The sequence below is a fragment of the Fusarium solani genome (genome assembly GCF_023522795.1).
Source record: "Fusarium solani strain SB1 chromosome Unknown bctg00000006, whole genome shotgun sequence".
Taxonomy (NCBI): Eukaryota; Fungi; Ascomycota; class Sordariomycetes; order Hypocreales; family Nectriaceae; genus Fusarium; species Fusarium solani.
The window spans coordinates 906,017-927,258 of NW_027072151.1; the positions used below are offsets into that span (position 1 = coordinate 906,017).

The window sequence follows — 21,242 nt, forward strand, 5'->3', positions numbered from 1 at the left end:
TTCCTAGGATATATTATCTCTTATAATAAGATACGCATAGACCCTAAAAAGGTCTTAGTAGTTAGGGATTAAAAGGAACTAACTAATATTAAGGAAATATAAGCCTTCCTTAGTTTTATTAATTATTACTATAAATTCCTTAAAGTATTTAAGAAAATAATAATACTATTAATAAAACTTATAAAAAAAGATAATACCTTTATAATAGGGATATAAGCTAAATAAGTATTTAAGCGAATTAAGGAACTTATCTTAAGTAAACTAGTGCTTAAGATATTTAACCTATCTCGACTAATTAAACTTAAAATAAATGCCTTAGACTTTGCCCTAGGCGCTTAGATTAAATAATAAGATAAAGAAGGACTCTTATACCTAATCGCATTTTACTCCTATAAGCTATATAGAGTAGAACTTAATTACCCTATCTATAATAAAGAATTCCTTATAATTATTAATGCTTTTAAAGAATTTAGATATTATCTCCTTAGAAGTAAATATTAAATTAAGGTATATATAGATTATAAGAATATCTCTTACTTCGCTAAGATATAATAACTTAATAGATAATAATTAAGATATACTAAATATCTTTTAGAATTTAACTATACTATTATCCACGTTAAAGGGATAAAAAACGGCAAAGCCGATATAATTAGCTAATAACCTGACCTAGATATAGAAAAAGCTAAGAAAGAAAGATAACTCCTATGACTCACTAAAGAAAGATACCTATAGTAGTATACCCTTGCTAAAATATAATAAAGACTCTTACCATATTACCTCATGATAGAATAAGAAAAAAAAATTATTATATAACTTATTATATAAGAACTTAAGAAACTTATTATTAGATAAGTAAACTAGGTTAAATAATAATAAGGCATAATTATATACTAAGGATATATCTTTATACCTAGATAATATATAAAAGACTTTATTAAATACTACTATTAAACTATTAAATATAATAAAAAACTAAATAATAGAGACTTCTAGGAGATAATATATAAATACTTTATATAGGAAAACCTCAGTATAGAACCTAATTTCGCGGATTATAAAATATATTATTATAACTAATAGCTAAAACTATTCCCCGAATACTACGAATATAACCTAATTATAAAAATAATATACCTCACCGCTAGAGTAACCTATATAGTGGAATAAAGTAATCTACTCTTAGAAAAAATCAAGGAATATAATAAATAACTCCTAGATAATAAGAAAATAAGTAAATAATAAATTCTAAATAAATTATAATATAACCTTATATATAAAATCTATAGCCACTAGCTATATAGGCACTAAGGAATTAATAAAACCTTAGAATAAGTTAAGATAATATATATATTTCCTAATATAAAAAAAATTATTTTAATAATTATTAGCTAATATAACTTTTACGCAAAAACCAAGGCATAATGCTATAAACCTTACGGAAAGCTATAATTACTTCTAGTTTTATAGTAACTATAGGATTTAATCACTATAGACTTTATTATAAAACTACCCCTATTAAAAGAACTAGCCACTAGAAACTTCTATAATAGCATTCTTATTATTATAGATAGACTTATGAAATTTTCTTACTTTATACCCTATAGAGAATTAATAATAGCTAAAGAATTTATATACCTCTTTTATTTTTATATCGCTAAGATATATAGCATACTACTTAAAATCATTACGGATTAAGGACTACTATTTGCCTTAAAATTCTAATAAAGCCTTATAGGATACTTAAGAATTAACTATAAACTCTTTATTATATACTATAAGGAGATAAATAAATAAATAAAACGCATAAACTAAATACTAGAATAATACCTTTAATGCTATATTAATTATAAATAGACTAATTAGGTTAAGAAGCTACTAGCGGCCTAGCTAGCCTATAATATAGTAACTAATAAAAGCATAAAGATTATATTAGCTTATGCTAACTTTAGATTTACCCTAGATGCCTATTAATAATCCCGAGATATTATTATTAACCCTAAGGTAATTCTCACTAGTGATTAATTATAAAACCTATATAAGGAAATATAAATAAAACTCGAATTTATTAGAGATAAAATAATAAACTATGCTAATAAGAAAAGAATTAAGGGATTAATCTTCTTAGAAAGAGATATAATCTATCTCGCGATAAAAAATATTAAAATAAAATAATAAAATAAAAAACTTAATTATAAGTATATTAGACCTTATAAAATTAAGTAAAAAATCTCTAAATATAACTATAAACTAGACTTACTACCTAAGGTTAAGCTCTATCTAATCTTTTATATTTTACTACTCGAATTAATATAAGATACTATCTAGGTAAAAATAAATAATAAACCCGATATAGTAGTTAACGGATAAGAAGAATATATTATAAAAACTATCCTTAATATAAATAAAATTAATAGCAAAATAATATATTTTATTAAATAGAAAAACTACCTAGACTTAGAAAATACATAAGAACCCCTAGAATACCTCACTAGTGCATAATGCCTACTAAAGAACTTCCACCAGTAGCGCCAGGATTAAGCAAAACACTAATATCTATAAAACCATCACTTAAACTAAGAGATAACTAATCTACCTCATTAGGAACGCCTAGCGACCAAAGATCTTAAACTACCTAGTTTTCATAAGACTCCAGCGCGGGAAGAAGGTTATTCTCTTTATCTAGCTCTTATATCCCACGCTCAAATAGATTAGCACCTCGCTCCTTTACTTTCTTTTTAATCTTATAAATACGCTGTAAATAACTCATAGCCTCGGCTAGAGACGACTATAACTCCGCAAGCTAGTTATAAAGAAATAATACTTTATCACTAGCCTCTTCCTCCTCTACTTTAAGTTTCTCTTGCTGCTTAATCAACTTGTTGACTAGAAGGAATTAGTAAGAAAACTCTATAAGAAGATACTAAAAAAACTCACAAGAAGAAGCGACCTAGGTATTATCGCAAGTATAACCCCAACGAATGCACTCTTAGCAATGGTTAGACCGACTAGAGTCGTTAAATTTATAAGCGATCTATCGCTTAAAGCAATAAGTGCAGGGCATATCAGCGGAATAAGAATTCAGGGCAATAAAATAAAGCAAGGAATCTCGTTTAGAAGTCTTTTTTTTCGAATTAGATAGGTTCCTCGTTTTTAGCTTAGTTATACGGGCTAATATAATATTAGTATTATAGAAAAGTAAGAATGCAAGGTTAAGTTAGTCACCTATGGAAAAATCACTAGGGCCGCAGATATGGTCGTGAGGATAAGACTAACAGAGAGGGGGCATTATATCATAGCCTAATAAGGTATCCCATTACGTGACGAGGTTCTACCACTCCCGGCCACTAATCACAAATAGATCATATTTCTAATTATAATCCTCCCCTAGGATTACTCTTTCTAACCGTGATCCAAATATCTAGATCGCGGTCCATATCATAATCCCTCGATAATTAACTTAATATATAGTACGCACCTACGTATACTTTCTTATATACTAGCTACCCTAGCTATTAATATAACTTAGTTATACTTAATACCTTTGAGCATATTACTAGACGTGACTTATACCCTGCTTAAGATAACGCAATATTCTTCTCTACTAATATAAACTAATATAACTAGTTTATTCCCCTTAGGACCTATATAATCGTTATATCTTTTATAACTTCTTATAATTATTTAAAAAAAATATATTAGCTAATAAGTATTCCCTAGGTTTATTTTATTTCTTTTAAAAGACTTTAACCCTAAGGCGGTATAATTTATTATAAGCTTAAATCTAAGCTTTTTAATAAGGTTTATATTAATTAAGTTAATCTTAGATCTTATATTAAGGAGTATATTAAGCTCTTTCTTAGTAAGCCCTTAGAGAATTAATTCTCTTATTTAAGCTATTTTCCCTATAAGTATTTATTTAATAAGGGTTATAAATAAAGGATTAAGTTTTTTTTTTATTTATTTTAATTTTTTAAGTTATTTAATTTTTTAGCTTAGATAAAAGCCTTATTAGCTTTCTTTCTAAGAGATTAAGCTTAATTCTTTTTAAGCCTAAAAGATCTATTATTAATTTAGCTATAATAATATAAGAAAGCTATATAGCATTGTTTATATAGACTGTTTTAAAGAAACCTTATTTTTTCATTATAAGAAAACCTTTAAAACTATCTTCCTATCTATAAACGAGTTTAATATTCAGAGCTTCTCGACAAGCTGGAGTATCCATGCGAAAAGGAATAGTATTAATACTACTTGCAATGTAATACTCCTAGAATGAGATGGTTCGACAGCTCAGCGTCGCGGCGTGGGGATTGTTTATAAGGTAGCGACCGAGAAAAGCCTCAAGCCGGGCCCGATTTGCAAAGAGATGGTGCTGGCGTAGATGGAAATCGCTGCAGGTTCAGCGTTGTCTGCGTGGAGAGACCACAGAAAGCACAAAGAGCTGAGGATGTTTGGGCCTTTACATGAGTTGGTTTGAGGGGTCTAATTCATGCCCAACGTTTCCCAGTTCGGTGCTGGACGATAGTATCTTTGAATGTTTGAGGCTACGCTTTGGAGGGAGGGCGGTGCCGGCGCTGCAGTCGAATCATTTCCAATGGTTCACTGCGCGGACCAATCAAGTCTATTCATGCCCCAAGCGAGCAGAGCTGAATGAAAGTCTCATGATTTATCTCGCAACTGGCTAGGCAGCCGCATCAACCCGTGATCTTACCCCGCGGGGGCGTTGTTCAGCCGCCGCCACGGCCTCGAGGGGATCAGGCATCTGCCAGCTCCAAGCGAGGACATGGTGCTGCCACGATGTCGAGGAGGTAGCGAGGCCACCTTGTTGAGGCTCAAGTGCCACAACCTTGGACCGGAGATGACTGACAGGACGCGGACTTGGCCGCGAGCTGCCCTCTAGGACTAGAGAAGACGATATCTCGTTCGGGACGAGTGTAATGGCCTGGCAAAGTAACGGGTGGATTTTTGCGCAATAAAGCCCCTTCAAAGTGTTTCTGCGTGGCTGCGCCTTTGGAATGGATAGTTCCACAATCTTTCAATAATGACGCCGCCCTGCAAGCCACCACTGTCCGAGCACGGTCACAAGGCTGATTGCTGGGCATTATTAACAACATAAGAATTCGATAGTATAAATACCCGGTAGAATTACTCTCTAATACTCCCTGTGTCCACATCTTGACATTCACAGACTTTATGAAATACAAACCCAAGTCAGGCATACGCTTCCAACCTCCACGTTACCACCAACCCCAGCTCGCAACCACCCAGCACGCAAGGGATGGGAGAAAAGACGGACCTCTTCTTCGGCCTTGTCGGTCGATCACTCGTTCGACACGCCATCGTTGGTGTATTGACGGCCGGCGTCGGCAACGCCGTCATGCTCGTCGGCGACGTCCTCGATACGATGGATACGATGGATACAATCGACGCCATGGACGCTGCCAACGCCACGGCTTCGGATAGTTCAACCTCCTCATCTGGAGGGGGCGGCGTCCACTTCTGCGGCAGCAGCGGCGACGATGTGGATGGGTATAAGTACGATAAGCAAGCTGGCGTATGTGATCAGTCCTCGGTTGTCCCTCTGCAAACTGATCTCGGCATAGGTCTATCAATCCAGCCCCGACGACTATTATCATGGCAGAACAGAGAATGGTGAGACGTACGACGATCTTAAGAAGGCGGGTAAGGTTTAAGCAGTTAGGTCCTTATGGGAGCCTTATTAGGCGGCGGGGTATCTTTTATTTAACATTTTATCCAACCTATGGAAATCTGGCCATATTGACAAAGCCGTCAAACGCTTGAAGAGACTTTCAGGCTGCCTCCTCCTCCATCGCCCAAAAGGAGTAATGCAAGTCCTGTCAAAGCAAGACCTCCAGTGTGCTGTGGAACTCACAAAGACTGAGAGACAACTGAATGAGAACGCCAGATCACAAGTAATTGCTCACATTGATAAAGCGATTCTCCCGCACAATAAATTGACCCGATCAGATTTCTTTATTAATGCCCTGCAGAGGATTGAGGCGATGCGCATGGTATTCAATCTTGGGCTATACTACCCTTCCCGGCACGAGATTTTAACCTATCGCGGACAGCTTGAGGATGATTGGCAAGCTGAAGCCCAGCGAGCTTTCAACTTGAGACGCGAGGTGGGCCTAATTTAATGTTAAGTATGCTGTTTTAGTCTTGATACGATGGAGAATCTTGTTGGTGAAAGCACACAATCTTGGGTATCGTTGTTTTTCTCGTTGTCTGGCTTTCTTGTGTTCCACTTGTTCCCGGAGGAATGCTAGCAGAACAGGCTTTTGAGATCATCAACCCCTATGGTACGTACCCTCCATATCGATGGACGCCATCAACTCGGAGGAGTCCTCCTCTATCTTACCAGGAGGCCTTTGATATGGGCTCCCTTCCAAGGTGGTCATGTTATTGGAAGATTTGCGAAAACTATCTGCTGATAAGGGTAGGGATTCAGACATTTTAAGCACATTTGTTAGCCGCCGAATTGGTAATATCAGATAATCCAGGTACAGAAACTAACTGCCATGAAGTTGTAAGGTGGTTCTCAAATGGTATCACTAAGTGTAGGTGGGATTTGAGCTTATTTATTACTGATCCTGGAACTGCCCCTAACTTCCACAGCATCACAAGCTCGATCGATCGATCCAATGCACATTACCAAACTTGCCATCCGGAGTTTGAAAGACATCCACCGGCAAACGGTATGGGGCGACTTCGGTGTCTGCTAGCACAAGAGTAACATTACTTGCCGCCTCGGCCTTCTCGTCGTAGCCAGGGCCATAGTTCTTCCAGGTAGCCATGAAAGTATAGGTATCGAAACGCGGTGTATCCTTGCCCCAGATGATGTAGCCAGCGGGATTGATACTGGTGTCAAAGTACGACTTCATAAAAATGGAACGATGTTGTGAGTTCCAAGGCCTACCGAGGGCACACTTGCCCACAATATCCTTTGCTACAGTAGAGTTTGCCGCAATGACTTGGGCGTCATTGATATAGACACCGTACTTGTTGGTGAAGGTCGTATTTGTACCCTTCCAAGCTGTGATTCCACCACCGCAGCTGCGGAGTGAGAGCGTCGAACGGTCAATGTAGGCTGTTCCGAACCCATAGAGGAAGTCTGTTTGTCCTGCAATGACGCTGTCGTAGAAGAAGGCATTTCCAAGCTTTCCAACATAAACCTGTTTCACACATCGGATCAGTCAAATGCACTGCTCGTGAGCATGAACAAGCACTCACAGTATCTTGGTAGCTATAGAAGCCGCAAGAGTAAAAGCCGGCATTGGCTCTACTCACACCCAACGCATGCGCTGGTCCGTATGAGTAAGGAATGTACTCGTTTCGAAAATCAATATTGTAAGCGCGGAAATCGGTGCATCCAAAGGGAGTGTCGACTGGAACTGGGAAGCCAGTGGGACCCGAACCAGTGAGAGTGGCATTGAGGTTAGGACCGATCGTCAAGACGCCAGTGTAGACGTTATCAGGAAATGAAGCGTTGTGGTTGGCTGAGTTCCACCAAATCTGAACGTCATTCTGTGCCGTAGTGTTGACATCAATGTCCGCGTATAATTCGTGCTTCCATGGTTTATTGGACATTCCAATCAAGTGTAGAGGACCCCTCCGCGTCACATTCAGCTGCTCTGTGTAGTTACCCGGAGCAATAAGAATGTATCCAGGAGTAGTGGTGTTGCCGAATGAGTCGATAGCGTCCTGGACGGAATTGAAATGAGCTCGAGCATCATCCCTGGCAACATATAGAGTACCCGGAGGGCAGCCTTCAGTGGGACGATGCGTCTGTCTCTGACATTTCTTGTATGTGTCAACAGGGCCCTTGGAGTGGTGTGTAGCCACAGTATGGAAGAGAGCCTGTGCGACGAGCAAAGCCTTGAAGATGGGTGCCATCATGAAACATAAATGCTGGTAAAAAGAAAGAAGAGCTCATCCGGGTTTTGACATGACATGATACATGGGGAGGTACTTTCGACTCTATTTGTATTCCATGCAAGCCACTGGTAACGGTTCATGGCATACGCTTTGAATAAGACCTGGGTAGAAAAAAGACGTGGAAAGTTGGATAATGGGTCGCATGACTCCGTTAATCCACAAATCACGATTGAAGAACATAACGCCAGAGGTTTTATCTCCTACAAGGTTCGGATATGCGATGCCGAGAGGTCAAGGTTCTAGTTAAATTGGCCCCGGTCTGGGTACTGTTTTTCCACCAAGGAGAAGCTATGCTTCTTGTAGGTTTCGATATTTGGGGGATCGACATAGCTTAGCTCTTGGGGTATTAACTAGGTTCCCCGCCATATTAAAAACTGGGGGAGATTTATTGCGAGGTCAAGCTTAGCTAGTCTCCAGTTAGTGTTGTTCTTAAGGGACTTTGGGGGCCGCTCATATGGGGGCGGGATCCGGATATGGGCCATGCGGATATTGCAAGTTCCCTGATCTCCAATTTACTAAACCCCAGAGTGACGTCATCAAGGCTTAAGACAAGGTGCAGCTCCCTGTTGGATATGGCTATGTACCATATGATTAGTCAGAGCCGGCAAAAGGTCGCCAAAGTCTCGGCGAATGCCCGGACCTGGAGCTGCCTTTTGGGCACCCCCTGTGGCAATTAGGAACGAGGCAATAATGAAGAAACACACATAATTCTGAGCGACCCTACTTTCCGACAGGATGCTAGCGTTATCTTAAACGGGGTATAAGTCATATCTAGTAATGTGCTCAAAGGTATTAAGTGTAACCAAGTTGTATTGATAGCTGAGGTAGCTGGTATATAAGAAAGTGCAAGTGAGCGTGTCCTATATACATAAGGTTCCCTTTGGGACCGAATCTCCAAATGCTCGGTCCAGGGTAGGACTATTAGGACTGAACTTCGGTCCTGTCGGCCCCAGGGTGTGGGACCGAATGCTTGTCCCTTCGGTCCTGCCTTAGTAATCATTCTGCTAGGCTTTCCCACGTGCATTCTGTCATGGCCGTGACAGGTAGTGAGTCCTCTTTAAGACAAGGGAATATAATGGACCGTACATCAGGAAGTTTGCTAAATACCGCCCCCCCCCCCCCCCCCCAATGCCAATGAACTTACGTTCGAGAGTGACATTAAAGGGTCCGCTTCTTCGTCTCGTTGGGAAGCGCTTTAGAAGAGCTCACCCTCGGCCCCGGCTGTTGGTCGTTCACCTCTTGGCCAGGAACACGAAGTTCACTATTCTTCGTGAGTGGAGGCATGAGGTTAACTCGCGACGTATCGGCAGCACCAAAACGTAGGCTGCTGTACCGATCCTTGGACAGCTGAATTAGCTCGACACCAGCCATCGAGCCGATGAGCTGCCCTGAGTTGTCCTTGGCTATCGCCTTCCCAACGTTGAAAAGGTCTGCCAAAGTCGTGACCACGACCTGATCACTTTTACCTTCGGCGATGACTTCCCCGAAAGTGTGTACCTTTTGACGGCTCACCTCGGTACTGGCGATTCTGCACACCTCTAGACTGTCTTCCAAAGCTCTGATGTCTTTCTCTAACTGCAATTTCTTTCGCTCTGAGTCAGGGTGTTGTTCCATTGCCAGGGAGTTAAGCCGTTCTTGCAGCCGCCCGAGGTATTTGGCAATGCTGTCACGATTGTTCTCTAGCATTTCACGGGTCTCCTCGTGAGCCTGGAAAAGCTTAGGGTGGGTTGAGGTAGCGTCTGCCGTGGCCTGTTCTGAGAGTGCAGCTGAATACACCCGTCTTTCACGGTCGATCATTGATCCAATACGGGACATCGCTTCCTCGCAGATACCAATGCAGTGCTTGATAACTGTGCTTTCATCTCTGAAGTCCGATCTGGTGGTGTCTGGCTCTTCCGAAGGAAACCGCTCCATCTTCTCGTTGATGCGCTGCAGCTGAACATTGAGGTTATATGTGGTATCTTGAACCATCTCGCTGTACTGCTCAAGGACATCGCATGTGGTTTTAGAAGTTTGTCTGTAGAGGTTGGTTAGTCAGCTTTTCGTCACGTTCTACTGCATCACATACAACGTAATGGTTCCCAGCCCGATTTGAATCGTCGATGTGTACCCGGAAAGAGTTCTCATGAATTCGTTGATGTCTCCCTTCTTGAATTCCATTTTCGCCCAGTCTCGGAAACCTGTCGACGACTTCCCGGCGAAGTCTTTCATGACCACCTCAAAAGCCTGGCACAACTGCCTACATCGCTCGACAGGACCCTTCAGGAGGGCAAGCATGGACGCTTCAACCTGCGAAAACTTCTCAAGAGTGTCCAAAATACTAATGAGGTCCTCAAGTTGACCAATGAGCCGACGAAGGGTTTCATCCCGACCTCTGTAACGCTCGACCGTCTCTTTAAGAGACTTGACCGACACCACTGAAGCGGTGACGACTGCAAGGATCGAGGCGGAGATGCTTAATGGGTCGGCCATTACGTCGGGATGCTACCCAGAGACGAGAAAAGAATACACGCCGGAAATAGAGTGAAAGCTGGTGTGTCGCACATGTCCGCTACGATGACGACCAGTTGGGTTGATCTGAAGATGAGGGGTTAGCTGGCTGGAAATTGACTCACACGTGACAGGGGATCGTTCCACTGGACCAATCATGACATTATATTTATGCGAGGAATAGCCGGTCCAGTCTGCTGGTCTATGTCGACCTAGGATACTGTGCCATGAACTCTCATTGCATGATTTTGCAAGTGCGATTTACACGTCAATGCTATGTCTCAGACCCCACATTGAGGCGAGACACCGTGAGATACATGAGAAAGATGCCTCCTGCGAAAATGCTTCGAGAGATCTCCTGAGGAGGAAAACTCGCGTATGAGCTCTTCTGATCGAGAGTCATCTGGTTCAAGAGAAAGCGCAGCACCGACGCACATGAAACACTTCCTAGGCCTCTTCTTTTGGCTATTTACAAGAACGGACAACCATGCGGCTTCCAGACCACTAAAATTTGACGGCCATGAAATGAATGAGGATCGGGTTCCGGGTCTTTCCTCGCTGAGATGTTAGCTCGATGTGCTGTGCCGCCTTCTGCCACATTGCAATAAGCGACGATGGCATCAATGGCGTTGTTCCGGCGACTGTAGTAGCCTTGAAGGCTGTTGTTCATCGCGAGACGCTTTTGCGCTGGACGCTGAGGTGCAAAGGCCAGATCCGCAGCTGGCGCCTCGGGGAACTTGTGACCCTGGAGTTGTAATTGTATGTCTTCCACAGCCTACTTGTCTGTCCACGCGTTTTTGATTCGCTCCAGCAGAGCCGTCTTCAGGCTCTGCTTCTCCTTCCTCAGCGATCGCACAGCCTCCTGACGTGCTTTGGATCTTGACGGCAGACCTTTCACCTGTCTCTCTAGCTTCCTGATGCGAGTTAGGGATGCGCTCGTCGAGAGCTATGAAGTCTGTGGCTGACGCTGGAGAGAAGGAGTTATGTTCGGGTCAGAGTAGGGGTGAAGTTAAGGAGGAGTAATGGAGCTTTACGATATGCTGGCGCTGGCGCTGCTACGGTTGGCGATGAGCCTGGATGACATTCTGAACATACATGATCTGCTACTGCATTATACTGTACTGTATACCATAAGCACTAGTGTGTGTGTCTAAGATCCGGAAACTTTCGCTCCATGGGTGCCAGATCAGGTCCCATACGATGCTGAGACTCCCATGCGCCATCCATCAAGTATTATTTCTCCAAGTGCTTAGCCTGTGGGGCACCTGACCACGGTAAGCAACGATTATTAGCTAGCCAAGAATGCCTGGTTATCTTTAAGGCGAAAACGAGGTTCACCGTAGGTCATGCGGCGACATCCCAACATTCAGCTGTGGACAGATCAAGTAATGATTCAGCTCTCTTACGTAGTTCTGAGTAGAAGGGCCGGTGACGAGCAAGGCTCTTGGCAAAGATTGGCGTTCTGGGGACTTTTCAATCGATACAAAGGACGTCGAGCGGAGAGAGTCAGATTGACGGCCCCGAGAGGGTCCGACATCGGTTCCCCTAACCAGCAGCCCAGTTTTAGACCTGTCCGAACCGTTTTCCACTCTTAAAAATAGCAAGATCCCTAGCTGTTTTCTCAAACCTCTTTGGTCTCCTAACCCTCGCAGTACAATTACACGCCTTGGAGAAGCGTTGATCAGGCAGATAGGATCTAGAGCACTGAAGGAAACGTGTATGGCGCTTTTTCTTCTCTATGCCACGTGTCATTTATCTCGTCGGGAACCATACAGCGGCGCATTCTGTCATCTCGGCCGCTTTGTCCGCTCCTCCTTTAGATCAAATGTTCGACAAGAATCAGCAACCGGTGAGGCAACGTCACCAAGTTGTGATCTCCCAGCTTTCCGCGTTGTCCCGGATAGTCAAGCGATGCTGGTCAATCCTCTAGTACGCGTATCAGGACCGAGTCGAGCCGGCTGCTTTCCGATGAGCCGGGCCACGACCACGCTATTAAAGATCAAGAATATGAATATATGCTACCTATATGCTCTTGCAAAGAGAATACTGATACATTGTGTGATAAATCGTGGGAGCACTGCATCGTGTTGCAGTACTGTAGCGCTGGTGCGCTTGTGTCATTGAGTGGGAAAACGCACCTCATGATTGCTGTGCTTGGTTGGTGTTATTTGCACTGATTTTAGATGGAGAGCAGGCTGCTTTTATCATCGTGATGAAAGATGGTTCGTTGAGGTAGAGTATTGAGCGTGGAAGCATATGCAGAGCTTATTTGATATTGAGTCTTGCGTTGAAAGGCATTGGGCATGATGGCTTGATTGTGTGTAAAACTATATTTCTCTTGCTGGGTTGCCTTGATCTACCTTCGGGTATGCTATGAGGTTAAATTATTCTTCAAAAAAAAAATTTATGTGATGATCTTAAGTATCTGCCAGGCCAGATCTGGGACCACAATGACCCTTTGCGCGGGGGTCAGAATTGGGGACCTTGGCGATTTGCCATCCACTCTATTTATAGTAAAGGACGACTTACCGGTAGTCTCCCGGTCGGTTAAGTGCGAATTTGTTAATGAAGAGTCGCTGGCCTGGTGGGCATGGTGCTGATGATGACTAGGGCTTCGCTCGCAGGTAACTGCTCGACTTTTCAGATCTCGTTTACCTTACTAGCAAGTCGCAATGCGATGAATTCGCTTACAGTTCCAACGTGTTGCCGAACTGGTTCCTGATACAGGACATGATTGGGTTGCTATGTGCATTGTTCTGTGAGCAAACTTGCCGCTCTCGGAGTGATAAAAAGAGGGACGCGTAGTGTGTGGCAACTTCAGTTGAATTCATTCAGTGTTCCCAAGCGCGAGCAGACATATGGGTAAAGTAGACTTGTGGTCAAGACAACACTAAAGGATAGCAGTGGCAGGAATCAGCAGACTTGTCCTGTGGGTAAAGCAGCAAGCTGGGCAAAACAGGACTGGCAGCTTGCTTTATCCAGGATCCTGCCTTACCTATAATCGTGTTTCTTTACGACGCTTGGTGCTACCTTACTGGCAAACCAGTCCTATGGGGGTAAATTGAGATGAATTACGAGATGTGTTAATCCTATGCAGCAGGTTGGATTCTCTAGGCCGTGTGGGAGAATCTCTTGAAATTGAAGCAAGCAGTTACTATATAATAGCGACTTCTTATTGCGGGCGAAGTCTTCCAAAGGCAATTGAAAATCCCAGCTATGGCAGCCTTATCAGATCGCTATTTTTGTAACTCGTATTTCTATCGCACAACTACCCTGCTGAGAGCTAGCTCCTACGCCACGGAGAGCTGTCAGGCCTCAAGCGAAGCCAGCGCCGATCACAAAGCTCGCGTCGTCGTTAAATAACGCAGTAGCATCGAATGTATGAACGCCGCCATTGCTCGCGATGTAGAGTACATCGTTGTAGTGGCGGAAGTAACGGGTGGGATAGCTCCAGGATCGGACACTGTTGCCCTGACCATTGAGACCAGCCTGGGTGCAGAACGTAGCATCTTCATGGAATTGCTTGCTCCCGTCGTTGGCGTCGAGCTGAAGCTGGAAGGCATAGTGTCGCAGGAAGCTGCCGGGGGTGTCGTTTGATTCGAAAGAGAAGCATCCGCTAAAGGCTAGGCCGGTACGGACCGTCCAGCTGGCCTGCTTTTTGAGGGTGGTAGAGCTAGATGATGAGACCACCGTAGTGTTGACTGAGGAGCCAGAGTGTGTAATGTAACGTGTCGTGCAGCAACTTGAGGTGGCTCTCAGAGAGACAGAGGAACCAACAGTGAGACCCGGGCCACTGGTCAATGACGTCGTGGCATACTTGGCGGCTACAATGTTCGCCTGCACCGAGTTCTCAGTGGCATCGGATGGGTAGCCAGAGGTCATCGCGCCCTCGTAGAAGGTGCCCTGTGAGCCATGGCTGTTATCGCCACCAATGCCGAGAATGATGGCTCCTTCTTTGCTCATCGGGTTATAGCCAGACACGGTTGGACGCACGCCGCTATAGTATGTCGATAACGAGTTGGCCGCAGCATTGCCACCACGGATTGCCCACTGGTTTGGCTTCCCCTTCACAGCCGCAGTGAGAAATCGATAGGAGATTGAAGGATCCTGGGTGTTTTGCTTAGGGTCAGAGCCGGAGAACAAGCCGTTCTCCAGATCGGCCATGACCCAGGGGCCGGAGCCGGAGCCGGAGCCCCACACGGTGCTGTCTCCAAAGTAGATGGCCTCCATATGGCCGTTGCCCGTATCGGTATTGCTGATCTCGGCATTGCCATAGTCGAAGCAGCAGTCGCCGTTATAATGGGTGCCGTCAAGCACAGCGTACATGCCCTCCGCCGCATCTCCTGTAGCGGTGCCGCTAGCGGCATTGTTCCTGTAGCCGGTGCCGGGCGAGATGAAGACACCGTAGGCCTTCTGACCGTTCAGCGTGACCGGTGCGCCAATCGCGCTGGCCAAGTTATCCTTGCCATCAACATCTGGGCCGTGGAAAGCGCCAGAAGGAGCCTGGGTAAGATGATTGCCTTTGCCGGACTGGTCGTAAATGATGGTGATGAGACAGGTCGTGCCAGCGCAGAACGAGTCTTGGGCAGCAGCATCGGCAACACCACCGGTAGATCGCGGCGCAATGTTGGTCGTGGCACCGTCGGAGCCGCGTTTGACCTGGTAAAGGGAGCCGGTATAGGCGTCGTACAAAGCCCGGGTGGTGCTGTGTGCCGCGACGCAGGGTGTGCCGCCGGAGGAGTAGATGTCGCAGGGCCCAGCGGCGACAAGAGGTGCAACGGCAACCAGGCCGAGAGCAAGCACGGAGCTGCGTTCGAAATTGAGTTGCGGATGCATGTCTGATTTGAAAATATTGATGTTGCTTTGGTAAGAGAACCGTAGACGAGACGCGAGTCTCAGCGTTTCAGAGTTATTAACAAGAAGCTTAAGTAGCCTCCTAAGCAGGTCAGTGTCGTAATAGAAGTTGGCTTCGTCTGATCTCTGGTCATTTATTCTCATGTCTTTCGGTTTCAAACCTGGGGTATTTATGTACGACCAGCAAGATCAACTCCCACGATGCCTATTGGCACGCATACCAGAATCCGCACTTCTTGCGTAGACACGTCCACATTGGGTGGATTGTGAGTTACTCATTGGCGCGCGAATACATGCTTCAAATCTGGGGTAAAGATTTTCCAATAAATGCTGCCTTCATTCGGAACGGTCTACGTACTTCGGACGAAATGATGTATCTCCTTCTAGCGTTGTAGGACCACTGCCTCATGACTCCCGTGAGGCCATTCAGGGGCACTACAACTCCAAAAAGTAAAAACTTAAGTTCCCGTCTTATCCGTCCCCTCGTCTTCTGATATGCCGAGAAGCAATCGTACTAATGCCATAGAGGGAAAGGGCGGATCGAGACGCGGGGAAGAGGTTACATTACTAAAGATTGGGTGGTAGCCCGCTGTGCAATATCCCCCCAGCCTCATCCGGGTTGGGGCGCCTATAACTAGCAGCATTTCGAGAACCAGGTATGTCTGTAAGCGCATGATGGGGAACAAACAAAACAGTATCTTGTCGAGGTCAGTCGTGCGCAATACAAGGAGTAAAGTCATCCACCTTCCCCGCCTCATGTGCCGAAATTGCCGACATTGCCGTCATTGCCATGCGTTCAAGTTAACCTTAGAAGCAAGACTACTACCAAGAGATTCCGTTTTACAATAGACCCGTCTCGCTCCATGCTCCTGGCTAGCCTGAGACTACGGCTCGCTTGTGTAGAGTGTTGGAGTGCCCGGCGCAATGGTGCGGACTGATCGTTGGATGCGGGGGTTGAGTTTCTCAAAATGATCATCGCCTTTTGGCGACCTGATAGGATCGCCATCTTTCTATATAAATATTACATATTTGGTGTAGCTAGAGGCGTCGACGCGCACGTTTGACTTTGACACTTGTATGTCTAAAGCTAGTATTAGACAATAAGGGGATTACGCAATCGGCGTACGAAGAACGGGTGTAAGTATCGCCTTCCGAATGCGATTATACTTTCCAAAGAGTATTGGCGTCTGCGCGCGCAAAATTCTCGAAGCCTCTGCCGCCTCTTTATTGGTCGGGGTGCAGCCGATTTGATATTGCCACACATGTCATCAACACGCTCATTTAGGGAGAAAAGCAAATGACAGGCACCCTACCTGCTGGATTCAGAAGTAGCGGCCCCCTTAAAACTTATAGGCTTCTATAGGCTTCCATAACTTAAATGTATTAACCCACAAATTATGCTATCATAATATACTCATCATCAAGAATGTGTTAAAACGTGATGCACTTTCCCGAAAATTGCGATAGTCTGCAATGGCCTACCTATCGAATTGATAGCTTTGATCTGAAGGTGAGCCTCTTTATACTAGGTTATAACCTGGGACAGCACACAACAGTCTATTATATTGTGTCCGATCCCTTCTGAGCTTCTTCACCGCGTCTTCCCTAAACTGAGTTTTTGAGACACATGAATGAGAATCCGGGTAGTACTTTCAGATCGTTCTACCACAAGAGTACGATGAACTAGGGCGAGGTTGAGACGGAAGGCGTCTTGCCGACGATTAGCGCTAAAGTCAAGAAACTTTCTAAAGCTGTTCTAGTTGATCACGACATCCACATCGTCGAAGCGAAACGATGGATTCATCGATGCTGTGGCATGAAACAAAGATTCAATCGGGAGTTCAGGGACGCGGGCAGCATTTTGGTTCACAAGGTGAACCCCTTGTCTTTCGGCAGGGTGCTGGGCAAGGGAACATTCTGCAATTTCGCCGCAAAGCCTGGCGGAATCTGGTTAGCTTTAGCAATGCGATAGCTCAGTGAATAAGACTTTACCAGTCATATTGATCCTGGCCGCATTGCCAGTTCTCCAGGTATAGCTACACATGAGCTCACTGCGCGAAGCGCTAGACACTGGATCATCTGAACATTGCAGGGAACTACGGTCAATGCAATATATTGTAGTACGATCTCGGACATTTTCCCAAATCCACGCCTTGTGCTTAGGCTTGTCGGAGGATGCTTGGCAGATCCTTTGGACAGAGTCAGGCGCGTTCGTATTCCTGCCCAATATGATGCTGGCTCAGACTGCCAGCCTATTAAATCTTCAAGCGCGAGAGTCGCTTCAATTGCGGAGAAGGGCACAGACAGCAAGGATACTCTCAGGCAACGGTTCCCTAGGGACAGGCAACGAGCCCGCAATGACAGCAAGATCATCTGCAATACATATGAAAGTGGTCCAATTATCTTCTAAATCTGAAGCTACCAAATCTCATCGACTTTGTAGACGATGAGACTAGATATAGAAGTAGCAGAAAGGACCTGACAGCGTGTCCATTACCTCGCCGATTGTCGTTGAATCTCTAGCATATCCCCTGTCAATCACGTCCATATAGTGCTTGCCTACATTGAGACAGCACACAATATGCTAGGCCAAAGAATGGGCTAGGCAGTTATGCGCTATCATATAGGAGGATAGTATGAATAATTTTAAGAAATAATTTATTATTAATATAATAACCTTAGATTAATAAGATATAAAGTAAATTAATTATAATTACTAATAAGTATATCTTTAAGAAATATATAGTTTTAAATTTATTAATAAGTATTAAGGATTAATTACTAGTAAGCGCTGAGGGCGGGGCAAACTGAAAATACAGCAGACCGGTCCCCTACGGGGTCCGCTAATGCCTTTTGGAACGAGCCTGAGAAGCAAGGCATTTGCGTTATTAAAGAAAGCCCGACACAAGCACTTATCTTGTGAAGGAACGAGTAAAGCCCAACTTTAGCGCGCGTTTGTCTGCCAGGTGGCGCGTTGCCTTGTGGGACTTGAGACGCTGCGGACCGGCGCTAGCTTAGCCTTACAGCTCAGACCCCATGTTCACTGGCATTGCAGTTTGACCGCATTTCGTGACCTCGTCTCTTTAATTTTAACCATCAAACTTCTTCAATCCAAGTCTTCCTCAGGTAGTAAATAAAACATTGGGCCGCTCTTGACGACTATCCATTACGCAAGATAGAAGAACATGGCCACGGATTCCGAGCCGAAAATCCTGCCTCTGCCACTCCCTATGGCCGAAGGAACTTTAACAAATATCCCAACACTCACTAAGGGCAGCGGTAGGATATTTGTTGAAGGCTCAGGTTGTAAGTCTCGTCCTGAGCGCCATAAGGCTCTTAAATTAGAGTCCTCTTTTAAGTGAAAGGTGGGCTATCGTGACCCTGAACTAATTCGAATGTGTCAAAGTCCACTTGTAGTCAACGTGGAGCTGCGACAGCGCATATATTTCCTCTGTTTATTATGCTAAAAGAATGAAAATGGTAGTTGCATCCAAATAAATAGTCTGCCTCGACTTGTTCTCAAACCACCCGACACGTTGTAAACAACTCAAACATGATTCTCTCAAATCCTCAGTGACAACAGCCGTGCCCACTACCTGAAGCTTCCAGAAATGAGATTTGTTGCCTTCCTTCTGTGGGCGCACGACCACGGCTCTTCGCGGCCACCCAAGCCAGCAAATGAAATCTCCAGAGCGGATGTCGCTCGACGCTAGGCCCATTTTCCAAGGCGTTTGTCGTTTATATCCATTCGACATCTGAAACAGACGCGAGTCCTCAGTTAAGGACTGCTCCGCAGATGTGTTCTCGTTTTGCGGCTGGCCACTAGACCTGCTTTGCAAATCTGATATCCAATGCCAATTGTTGTGCAAGGCTTCATTGTGGTCTCTGACGTCATCATCACGTACCGACCACTGTATAACACTTCTGCAGTCAAAGCATTTCTTCGATAAGATGCTATCATCCAGGTCTAAAATAGTCCGAATTAGCAAATCGTTCTCCTGGTGGGCAGGACCGAGATCGTTTTTATAGTTCGATTGGACCTGTTCTGTCCACTTATCCACCTTACTGAGATTTCCAACGATTTCATGCGGACGCGGGCCCACACAAGTGACGCATCCTAGCATCGCTGCCTGCAACTCAAATGCTTTGAAATGCTTCGGGTCTGTGAGAATCATGCTATCTCCTTTGCCAGGTGCGTACTGTCGCCGAATTTGCTGGAGGGGCAGGCAGTTGGTACCCATAAGCAGAGATTTGACAAGACCCCCAACGTAGACAATGTCCTTGTCTGCGAATAAACCGTGTCGGTTCATAAACTCCATAACGTCGGTCCATATCTCAAAGGTTGACTTTTGATAATCGATAACAAAGCCGCCAGCGTCTGATGCCAAACCAATCAAGCCGTACACTTTGTCTTTGTTGTCTTGGCACAGAGCTTCTCTGTGATCTTGCAGCAGTTGGAGCAACGAGCTTGACCCGGTGTATTTCCCTTGTCGCTGTCGATTCAGCCTCACAGGGCCGTGACTTCCGATGTTGTGCATGGTGATGAAATGAATAAACGGATCCCATTCTACCGCATAGTTTCCGAAGCACACTTTAATATTGTGGGCACGCCCAATCTCCTGGATGATCCACAATCTATTCCAGTAGCCGTTGTTGTACAAGTCTTCTGCCAGCTTGCGCTGCTGTGCATCCTCATTTGGCTCCTTCGCCGCGGAAAGGTCGCTCTGTGGCCCATCTGCTGACGACTCCAACTTTTGTTGTCCGTTCGATGGTTTGCAATGGCCAAGTCCATGTAAGTCTGGCAGGCTCGCCTCGTATTCCGCATATCTCTTCCCCAGCCACACGACGACAGTCTCGGCCCTAAAATAGATGTGGTGCATCATGCGCACCTGTCTGTTTCGCTCCGGGACGTCATCTTGGTTGATGCATATCGCGTCGATCCAATAAGAGGTGTCGGCAGCGTGTGTTCGCAGATACCGCAAGGCATCCCCGAGATTCTGCCTAACGCTGAAGGTGACACCGTTTAGGATAATATTGCATTGGGCTGGGCCATCTCCCCACATGTATGAGAGCGCATAGAACTTGGGCTTCTCACGGAACTCGACCTCGAACAAACTGCAGATGATGGGATCATCGTCCGTCTTTGCTGCTTCGATCCTTACCAGCCGCGTGCAGTCTATATGCTGGCTGAGCGGCTCATAAGGAGATGGGGATGCTGATGGTAGCACGGTAAGAGATTGTCTGGGGTCGCTCTCCGTCTTCTGATCTTGTTTTGTCTCATGTTGAGGTTGGCGTGTCACCATGATCTCGTAGATAACCCAAAGTATGAAGGCGGGGTAATGTGTGAGAGAAGAGTCATGCGACATGTCGGGCGGGCGCTGGCGGCCACTTTAACTGTCCCAGCCTCTTTGCCCCGCCCTCGAACCCCTGTTTCTCGCCTGCCCCTGTAAATTCCTTGTAATCCCCCGTTTTATCTCTGTTCTAAACCTTATGTCGTGTCCTTGCTTGCTCGCTGATTTTCTTACTATGTAATTAATTATTGTCGAACTCAAAGAACTAAAAGCCGGGTAAATAATAAGTTAACCCGACCTCCACAAATATAGATTTCCCTTAGTGCGTCTAAATTTGCAGTAAAGCTGCCACTGACCGTCGTTCCTATATATGGACTAGCGCCTGTTTCTTCTATTTATAACCGCTGCTGCACCTGGAATTCCTTTCCTCCTTTCTTCCTTTTTATAGAAGAGACTAAGTTTTAGCACCCTTTAATGCCTAGTAGCTATGATATCTGTTTGTTTTGTTTCAGTAGCCGGGCATGGAGTGGGCTGCTGAGGATGTTGTTTCACCAGGTGTAGCCGGGCATGCTAGTGGGCTGCTGATTGCTATGGCGCTATATGGCTAAAAACAGTGGCTCGGGTGGTGTTGAACCGAAGCTGTCA

The 21,242-nt window shown here is 44.8% G+C and overlaps 5 protein-coding genes across 5 annotated transcripts; 1 reads left to right on the forward strand and 4 right to left on the reverse strand.

Annotated features, from left to right (window-relative positions):
- Positions 1 to 5,044: 5,044 nt before the first annotated feature.
- On the forward strand, positions 5,045 to 5,696 carry MRS44_009989 (uncharacterized protein; the record flags this gene model as incomplete). The annotated part of the gene is made up of 3 exons (XM_046273924.2): positions 5,045 to 5,070; positions 5,215 to 5,557; positions 5,607 to 5,696. The coding sequence occupies 3 exons, from the start codon at positions 5,045 to 5,047 to the stop codon at positions 5,694 to 5,696; spliced, it is 459 nt and encodes a 152-aa protein (XP_046131574.2).
- A 948-nt stretch (positions 5,697 to 6,644) lies between these two features.
- MRS44_009990 (uncharacterized protein) lies at positions 6,645 to 7,920 on the reverse strand (the record flags this gene model as incomplete). Its single annotated transcript, XM_065620376.1, has 2 exons — positions 6,645 to 7,199; positions 7,258 to 7,920. The coding sequence occupies 2 exons, from the start codon at positions 7,918 to 7,920 to the stop codon at positions 6,645 to 6,647; spliced, it is 1,218 nt and encodes a 405-aa protein (XP_065476149.1).
- A 1,200-nt stretch (positions 7,921 to 9,120) lies between these two features.
- MRS44_009991 (uncharacterized protein) lies at positions 9,121 to 10,434 on the reverse strand (the record flags this gene model as incomplete). Its single annotated transcript, XM_046280102.2, has 2 exons — positions 9,121 to 9,979; positions 10,031 to 10,434. The coding sequence occupies 2 exons, from the start codon at positions 10,432 to 10,434 to the stop codon at positions 9,121 to 9,123; spliced, it is 1,263 nt and encodes a 420-aa protein (XP_046131572.2).
- Positions 10,435 to 13,767: 3,333 nt separating this feature from the next.
- On the reverse strand, positions 13,768 to 15,288 carry MRS44_009992 (uncharacterized protein; the record flags this gene model as incomplete). The annotated part of the gene is made up of 1 exon (XM_046271041.1): positions 13,768 to 15,288. The coding sequence occupies one exon, from the start codon at positions 15,286 to 15,288 to the stop codon at positions 13,768 to 13,770; it is 1,521 nt and encodes a 506-aa protein (XP_046131569.1).
- Positions 15,289 to 18,764: 3,476 nt separating this feature from the next.
- MRS44_009993 (uncharacterized protein) lies at positions 18,765 to 20,672 on the reverse strand (the record flags this gene model as incomplete). Its single annotated transcript, XM_046276543.2, has 1 exon — positions 18,765 to 20,672. The coding sequence occupies one exon, from the start codon at positions 20,670 to 20,672 to the stop codon at positions 18,765 to 18,767; it is 1,908 nt and encodes a 635-aa protein (XP_046131567.2).
- Positions 20,673 to 21,242: the final 570 nt, after the last annotated feature.